Source organism: Penaeus vannamei, chromosome 34 (assembly GCF_042767895.1).
Source record: "Penaeus vannamei isolate JL-2024 chromosome 34, ASM4276789v1, whole genome shotgun sequence".
NCBI lineage: Eukaryota > Metazoa > Arthropoda > Malacostraca > Decapoda > Penaeidae > Penaeus > Penaeus vannamei.
In genome coordinates this window covers 11360356-11369860 of record NC_091582.1, presented here as the reverse complement: position 1 = coordinate 11369860, position 9505 = coordinate 11360356, and the positions used below count along the sequence as shown (strand labels likewise).

Sequence of the window (9505 nt, the reverse complement as noted above, 5' to 3'; positions counted from 1 at the left end):
GAGAGGGAGAGAGAGAGAGAGAGAGAGAGAGAGAGAGAGAGAGAGAGAGAGAGAGGAGGAGAGAGAGAGAGAGAGAGAGAGAGAGAGAGAGAGAGAGAGAGAGAGAGAGAGAGAGAGAGGGAGGGAGAGAGAGAGAGAGAGAGAGAGAGAGAGAGAGAGAGAGAGAGAGAGGGAGAGAGAGAGAGAGAGAGAGAGAGAGAGAGAGAGAGAGAGAGAGAGAGAGAGAGAGAGAGAGAGAGAGAGAGAGAGAGAGAGAGAGAAGGGAGAGAGAGAGAAGGGAGAGAGAGAGTAGGGAGAGAGAGAGAGAAGGGATGAACAGAGAGAGAGAGAGGGAGGGAGGGGAGAGAGGGAGAGAGAGAGAGAGAGAGAGAGAGAGAGAGAGAGAGAGAGAGAGAGAGAGAGAGAGAGAGAGAGAGAGAGAGAGAGAGAGAGAGGGGGGGGGGGGAGGGGGGGAGGGAGAGAGGGAGAAGGGATGGAGAGAGAGAGAGAGAGAGAGAGAGAGAGAGAGAGAGAGAGAGAGAGAGAGAGAGAGAGAGAGAGAGGGAGGGAGAGAGAGAGAGAAAGAGAGACGCCTAGGCAGCGAGGATCCTCTCCAACTGTAGTCCAGGGAACTCGTTGATATTATTCGGAAGCTGAGTTAAAAACGTGCAAGGAACAGCATCCTAACCTTTCTCGAGATCACTTCTCAAACACTGTTCGAGAAGAGGGATGCTTTTACCACTGTGCTGGACTAGGTCAAGCCTTCGTGCAAGATCTAGTGCTTCTTCCGCTAGGGCACACAAAATTAACGAAAAGTGGAACAGGCACACTCCTGCTAACAGTGGCACAGCATCCTGGTGGGCATCAGGCAAACCTCGCATACTGCATTCCATCACCAATGACCTCTTGTCCCACCCTCACCACGCTTCTCAGCCCACGATTGCTGAATCCTCGCCCCATCAGGTTCAGCTGGAGCCCTGAGGCATAATATGAATGCAGAGGAACAAAAAAAAAAAAAAAAAAAAAAACAGGAAACACATCCAGTTATTTAAACCTTTTCAAGGTAATTCTGTTCCACCCCGAAAAACAAACAAACAAACAAACAAACGGAAAAAAAAGTCTTACTTGCCCATACACTTAGTCGGGTTTTTGCTCCTGTGCCTGCTCATCTTTACATTAGCAGCTGGAAAGTACCATGCCAAACGTCTAGTACAGCACAGCCTTTCCTGCCTCACCCCTGCCAAACACAAGCAAATTATCAATTGACATGCTAACCACCCAGGCCCTAGGGTGCTAGTCCATGACTACATTATCATATATGTCAGGACTCCAAGCCAACATTAGCCTTATTCGCAGCCATGTGAACTTACACACTCCTAATATCGTGTGTAGAACCCTTCCTAAGTAAGTCATTCCCTGATAATTATAGCTAATTGCAGGGACACATGTGGCATCGACGTGACAAGAAGCACGGGACCTTTGGTGGGTGTCCCGCAAGTCTAGCCTTTCCCCAATAGACGTCGCTCTTCCCGATCACCTAGAAATGATGTTCTTCAAAGCAAATTGACCCAGCACCACAGCTCAATCTTGCTGTCTGTTAACGTCCGCATTGGCAAGGAACATTGGAGCAGTGCATACTGGGACATGCACAGGCACATGCCTGTGTTGACGACTGCATCCTTACATTCCCTGTGACAATGGCGATTATAATGCTACCGCCATACATGTTCTTTAAATAGTCGTCCTATGGGGTAGACGCTGTCAAATCGGTTTAGCCCCAAATAAAGCATAACTAATGCTTATATTTCGACATCAGCGCACCATTTATCCATTTGTTGGAAGGGAGAGCACTGCCACTCAGTCATCCATCACCATCCTGGGCGTGGAATTTAAAGATACCCAATCACCTTTAATATGTTGCCAAGAAAGTCGCATGGAGACTAAGCTGTGTGCGGCGCATCCGTCACCTCCTGGATGCCCGGGGTATTTCTTTTCTGTGTGCAGCCCAGTCCAGTCGCTCATGGAATAATGCACCTCTCACATTGTCCGACAGCCGTGAGTAAGATGACACAACTACGCGTTGCCACCAGATCGAAGTGCACTTCGCCAGGACAAAACCTTTTTGCATTTCCTCCTGTCATAATACAGGGGAATGTAGAACCACTTGGTACAGCACACACAGGTGCACAATACCACATCACCAAAACATCCGTTAATACTTGGCTGATGAATTTGTAAATAAAAGATTTGTTTGCTGTTTAGTACCTATAAATCATATAAATGTAAAAGCCGAGGATAGTTTGTACTCCTGGCTCGCTGTTTATGTAAGCAATAACTACTATGTATAATTGTCGAACCATAAAGTAGAGAGAGAGAGAGATAGGGGGAGGGGGATAGGGAGGGAGAGAGGAGAGAGAAGATAGGGAGAGAGGGAGAGAAGAGATAGAGAGAGGGAGAGAAGAGATATAGAGAGAGAGTGAGAGAAGAGATATAGAGAGAGAGTGAGAGAAGAGAGAGATAAGGAGAGAGAGGGGGGAGAGGGAGAGAGGGAGAGAGGGAGAGAGGGAGAGAGGGAGTGAGGGAGTGAGGGAGTGAGGGAGTGAGGGAGAGGGAGAGGGAGAGGGAGAGGGAGAGGGAGAGGGAGAGGGAGAGGGAGAGGGAGAGGGAGAGGGAGAGGGAGAGGGAGAGGGAGAGGGAGAGAGAGAGAGAGAGAGAGAGAGAGAGAGAGAGAGAGAGAGAGAGAGAGAGACAGAGAGAGAGAGTGAGAGAGAGAGAGAGAGAAAGGAGATAGGGAGAGAGAGGGAGAGAGTAGATAGAGAGGGAGAGAGGAGTTAATGCGTGTGCAGAAACTTTATTTGTCTTTGTTCTTTTTTTTAATCCACGCACAATAGTTTGGAAAGCTTATTATTTATCTTTCGTGTACCAAGCAGTGCTTACACAATGAATATAAGATACTATTAAAATTCCCACAAGAGTAGAATTCCATCTTCATTACACAAAACTGAACCTTTGCATTAATGCTTCTGTTTAAAAATTTATTCACAAAGAGTATGAAAATATATGTATACCTATACAATTTCTGTCTGAAGATTTTTCAATCACATTTGAAGTCACAGTTTATGAATGGTATAACCTGTGAACTCTATTGGGCTCTCTCACACTTCCTTGTCAAATAATATTATTTTTCATTTGTGACAGAAGTACATAAAAGATAAGCTTCTTAGATTCATTTGGTGTCATTTTCATATACGATTTGCCTCATAAAAGATGGCTATATGAAACCCAACGCATGATATACAAATACAAGCAAAGCAGAAATGTCCCATAATTTTAAAAGATGAACAATCCATTTGTATCTTTATCTAAAACAAGGAATAACATTTAAGGTTGGAGTGACATGAAATGAAGTCAGTTGTATGACACCACAGAAATAACTCAGGTCTTCAACATATATTTTGAAGACAACTGAACATTAATGGTGGGAAAATAAAGAAAGTGTAAAAGTCATAATACAATATATATTTTATACATCCATTTGAAGAAAATATAATCTATCCTAGTTCATGCCTAAATATTTGGCCAACATTAATGCCAGAATATCTCGGATGTAAAACATCAGTTGGTTCACTCTCATATCCTCTGCTCTCATAAAGGTAATGGTTAATGTACATGAATATATTTACAGTTAAATGGGCTAACGAGGTATAAGTGTTCACTACTGACAGATGATATCAAAGTGAGATCAAAGGCTGATACAAAGGTAATATCAGTAACTAAAATAATTACATTGCCACTTCATGTGATCATGAAACATAAAAATACCACAGTATAGAAGGTTTACATAATAGTAACGAAAATATTAATTGTAGTAGGAATAAAAGGATGAAGAGTAATAACGAGACCAACAATGTTTAAAATAAAGATAATGATTATAATAATGATAATAGTAGTAATAATAACAATTATAATAATCATTATGCTGGTGATAGTAATAATAATAAACAGAAAAAATAACTAGGACATTATATGACAAAAACAGTATTCTAAGTCATGGTCAAAACAGTAATACAGTATTAGTAACATTTGCAATAGTAGCATTAGTAAAAATAATAAGTGAGGTAATAGCAGCAGTAATTATAATAATAAATAGAAATGATAATAGAACAAAGATGTTACAGAAAATATAACAAACTCTCTCTTCTATTGCAATCATTATTATATCTTACAGAGTTCACTTTTCATAACTGATATACAGTTACGATTCACCGGTACACTGACATCACAGTCGTAAGGTTTAAAGACCATAGTTACTGTTAATTACTATAAACTATGAGAATCACTGCACATTTTAAGAAGAAAGTAGTTTTCATGACTATATTCTTAGTAGCAAAGGTTTGATTGTTCATCACAGCACATTTTAAAAGTAACTGTTCATTTTACAGAGTGGACAGAGTGAACATGTTCATCACTAAGTAAACCATGTTAATATTGCACTCTAGTCTAAGTCATTTTGAAATGCCATTAAAATCACAAATACTGAGGTGAACACCATATGCAACACATACGGTAATGGTATATCTTAGACCAAAAATCACAGCAATTGAATGTTTTCTTTCTGAATAAAAAACTCAGAATAGAGTAAGCACAAATACTCAGAAAATATTCACATCACCCATTTCCAGTACTTAAAAAAACATACAACACAGTGAAGCTCCAGGTACACAGATGAGTAAGTAAACATTTATGTACACTCAGAGATCACTCAGTATACAACATACTTTGATGTCACATATATAAAGGCATCACTAGGCATTCACACAATTCACTTTCTTAATTTTCAATAAAAGGATCTTTGATTATATCATCCTTATATAAAGGAGTCTTTTGTAACTCTTGTGGATCGTTCTGTGCTTCTACATCTTCCTTCTCATTCTGGATAGGACTGTCGACAGGAACACTGTATTCACCACGTCCATCTGTTAAAATATATTGATGCGAATTTTACAAATTTATACCATACATACTACTTATATAATCTATGGGCGACATTTTAGTGATGCAGCAGGGGACACTTGCCTCTCCTAAGCTTTCAAAAGGAGTCACTAAATCAGCTACACTAACATAATGTGAAGTAGAAACCATTATTTCTGTCAACTGATGTTGCTAAAAGCAAGATTTGAGCTTACTCCTAAGTTATGTCTACATATAAATGGAGCAAGCTTCCAAGCTACAAGACCAGAAGAATTATTGAAAGCATATTGAAGTACAATTACAATTCCTTATGGATCTTTCCTATCATATAACAGAATAATAGGTCTTATATCAATTCCAGATTGCTTCGGAATGACTAAAATTGGTCAGACCCGCTAATATTATCTGGAATAGGGCTGGGAGAGGGCGTTCCTAAGGCTGGGAGAGGGCATTCCTAAGGCAATGCTTGCCCCCAAGTGTTTATATCATAGCAATTATCAAAATATAGAAGCAAAAATGCACAAATACAATATATATGTTCTTACTGGACTAATGCAATTCATAAGTCTAAACATTTAAAATTTTCATATTGATATTACATGTTATCTTTTCTGTTTAATGCATTACAATTAGACTGGGTTGAATTTAAGATTTTTTATGCAACACTGTGTCTATTCATACTTTATTTTTATAAATTATTCCATTTTTTATGGTTAACTGAAAACATGCAAGCGAGTTCTCTCACCTTGTGGATTCTCTGGATGTATTTTGTAGATGAGTAACTGAACTGCAGCAAAGATCATTGTATACACAGCTAGGAACAGTCCTAGATACAGAAAGGTTTTGGAGCCACCAACTGTTTCTATAAGTGTACCACCAAGGAATCCTCCTACAGCAGATCCTGTAAGATACAAGTTTATATTTAGAAAACTAAATTATGACATTTAGTGTGAAAGTACAAATTGAGAATCTAACAGCACTCTAGTACTTAGAGAGTGAACATTTTATTGCATTTTGATCAATTTCTGAAATAAGTATATCCTTGGTTGTTTTTCAAATATATATCACCAGAAATGGAAATGTCTTCATTCTATCCTTGAAGAAAGAATTAGCCAATGCTTACCTCCAATGAAAAAGGACTTTACAGTACCCTGCATCATTGCTTGGACACCCTTTGGAGCCATGGAACTTGCATATGACATCATATTAGGATAAAACACTGAGAATGAAAGGCCATGCAGCAGGCTGACAGGCAAGAAGTACCATGGATTGACAACTGCTGAGTATAACAAATGGCGAATACTAAACACAACAAGCACCATCAAGAAGGTTAAGATGTTGCCAAGTTTCTTGATGATATAAGCTGTGGAGGAAAAAATGGGTGAATGATTAAGATTGGATAATGCAATTTTTATGATATATAAATTATGCAAACAATGTTTAATATATATGAACTGGTATTGATGAAGCTACACATTTTTTTCTTTTGCCAAGTACAGCATTCTTCTGCACAAATAATGTAAAATGAGGATGCCAACTTTGAAAGGTACTTACAAGAAATATAGAGGAAAGGGACATCTCCTAAGAAGCAGTCACTGCCCACTAAAAGGCCTTGCAGTAACTTGATGTACGGGAATGTTGGGTCCCAGACATTTGCCACATCCTCCACAACAATAAGAAGGAATGTCCATTGGATTCCCATTGTCATCCCAAGCACCAGGACTGTCATCTGGACAGATGTAAATAAGTTAATTAATTGTAAATGACAAGTTAAGGAAAAACACTTCTTGTATTGAGAAAATGAAAAACATTTCCTTGAATACCTTAAAGCAGCATATTCTAGGATTACTACATTGAAACAACAGGTTTACATATTTCAAATGAACTAAGCACAAGCCATCTATATTGACTTACCAGGAACACAATCATCCTCGGAGAACAGAATGTGTTGTACATGGTGCTGGCTGTCAGCTTCTCCTTCTTCGGCACTTCAAACGTGATCTTCGTGGAGGCAATAACATTGAGGGTTAGGAACGTCACAGCGATGACGAGTGCAGGCAGATAATTGACTTTTGGCTGACCCACAGAGAAGAGGTCAACCAAAGCGCCACTCGCCATACCGACGATACCCCAGGCAAGGCTGCCCCACAGTCGCTGGTGGCCATACTTATGCCGATCCTGTCCTAGCAAATAGAAGCAAACTGTGTCCGCCATAGTCGTGGTGGTGCTGTTGGAGCCATAAACCAACATAAGACAGAGGAACATGAGCCAGAATTCTCCCGTCTTAAGTAGGTGTGTGAGGGTGGTATCCTTATGCTCGCCAGACTTCGCGCCGCACACGTATCGGCAAGTGCCATGGTAAGTCACGCCACAGGACAAGTTGTTCTTTTTATGGAAGTACTTATCGAGGTCGACCCCAACGGACATAAGACAAGTACCGTTATTGCACAACTGATGCGGGGGATCCACGCCCAACAGCACTGTAATCTCCGTCCCTTCCCCCACATCATCTCTGTCATCGTCGAGCGAGTACGGCAGATTACACTGGAGACTGCAGTTCCCCGAAGTCCATTCGTCCATCACGCCTGCACTAACGACATCGTTAGAATCACAGTCGAGAAACAGCGGCAAAATTGAGTTTTCGGGTTTGCCAGCACCCGGACAAATTCCCAGGGAGGTGGTGTCTTCTTTACACAGAAGCTCGACCGTGCTGGAGACAGGAGCATCCATCTCTCGCCAAGGAATGCTCGGGACGAAGAACATGGCGGTGAATGAAGCGCCGAGGATGGCCAGACCCACCAGGAAAATAGCGCGGTGGATCTTGAGGGCATCCGCGAGAGCCCCAAATGTGATGGCAGCCTTAGCAGAAGCCAAAGGAGTAACGGTCCACATAAGACCCACGCCCTGGGCAGGTACGCCCTTCTGTCGAACAACCACTGGCAGGAATGGGAGGAGAGCGATTCCTGTAAAGATGTAGTGGCGTGTGAGAAAATTATTCAGAGCAGGAGAAAAGAACTATGCAAATTATAATATATTAGCGATAAATATTTGTGGTTAACGTGTATCAGATATAATAGAATAAACTATTTTCAAAAACACGTGCTGCTTCACATTCCAACATTCTGAAGACTACGCAAGAATCCATACCCATTTGTTTACATTTATATTTCATAGCATTTATCTTTACCCCGCCTCTCTCATTTTTAAATCTCTAAGAAAAACAGCTTCATGTTACCCACATAATAGCCCCAATAATAATTTTCAACAATGCAAACATATTTGACGTAATAAGTCATCACCTACTTGAGCCACCTTTACAGAAATCACACTTTTCGAGTGCCGAAGCGCCTTTACGCCACACATTTGCGTCACATTTATAAACTCACTTTATTTCGTTAACACTAACTGGCCAAGAAAGAGTGAAACCATTGCAGAAGGTCAACTATTGTGCATAAAAATTACTTTAGCTCGTTTCTCGACGGCCTGTCTCGCACGTCTCAAGAACAGCTAAATTGGGAGTAATTGTACCTCTGACAGCTACTCGGCAGGATAAAGGCTCCTCCTTGACACTCCTTGTCCCTGAGGCCAAGGCGCAATAAGTTGCGCCACAACAAAGAATGATACACTTACCACCATACTTGAGGAAGTAGTGAACCTTCAAAGGCAAAAGTTTCTTGTTGATCTTCGGGGCCATGTCGGCGAAGGAGTCCTGAGGTCGAGGGACTCGTATTGGGCAGAGATTCGGACCGGCGCCGGGGTGACGTCTTGAGATCCTTGGCTGCAACGAGAGGCAACGAAGCTTGTAATTGTTACTGAAGCTACGTGCGGGCGTCGCTGATAAGAGCGTCTGTCTGTCTGTCTGTCGCCCTTGGAGTCAAAATTATATGTATGATGACGGTTCTGAATAGAATTTGGGTGGCCATGGTTAATCAGACTTGTCAGATAATCAAAGATTTCAATATCAGCATATTGCTAAAAACAACTATCGACAAAAATAATAAGTAGTTGCTATTGTAATCACATTGATAATAACAATAGCAATAATTACTAAACATTGTTAATATCAATAATCAAAACGAAAGCAATAATAGCCGTGTAACAGTAGTAGTATAAGTACAAAAATAGTATATATTATAATGTCGTTCTCCTTATTACATCCTTATATCTACATTTACTTTACCGATACACATGCTCATAAAAAGTATAATAATTATTTTTTGCAAACCATCACGGATTATGAAAATCCCCAATGAGTATTTACTTTATTGGGTGAGGATTAAAGCAACCATTACAATTAATTTTGATAAAACCTCACAATTAACTTTGATAAAACCTCACAATTAATTTGATGAAACCTCACAGTTAATTTTGATAAAACCTCACAATTAACTTTGATAAAACCTCACAATTAACTTTGATAAAACCTCACAATTAACTTTGATAAAACCTCACAATTAATTTGATAAAACCTCACAGTTAATTTTGATAAAACCTCACAATTTTGATAAAACCTCAATTATGATAAAAAAAATAAATCACAATTAATTTTGTTAAA

At 40.1% G+C, this 9505-nt stretch overlaps 1 protein-coding gene across 4 annotated transcripts in view; it reads right to left on the bottom strand.

The window, feature by feature from the left end:
* Window positions 1-3477: 3477 nt before the first annotated feature.
* Window positions 3478-9505, bottom strand: part of LOC113818196 (major facilitator superfamily domain-containing protein 6) — a 21809-nt gene continuing 15781 nt past the window's right edge. For all 4 annotated transcript variants that reach the window (XM_070113768.1, XM_027370374.2, XM_027370372.2 and 1 more), the window contains exons 2-7: window positions 8581-8728; window positions 6865-7913; window positions 6505-6679; window positions 6074-6313; window positions 5696-5851; window positions 3478-4955 (exon numbers count right to left, since the gene is read on the bottom strand). In XM_070113768.1, coding sequence (XP_069969869.1) covers window positions 4810-4955; window positions 5696-5851; window positions 6074-6313; window positions 6505-6679; window positions 6865-7913; window positions 8581-8644 — 1830 coding nt within the window. In that variant the 5' untranslated portion in view covers window positions 8645-8728 and the 3' untranslated portion in view covers window positions 3478-4809. The remainder of the gene's footprint in view (window positions 4956-5695; window positions 5852-6073; window positions 6314-6504; window positions 6680-6864; window positions 7914-8580; window positions 8729-9505) is intronic.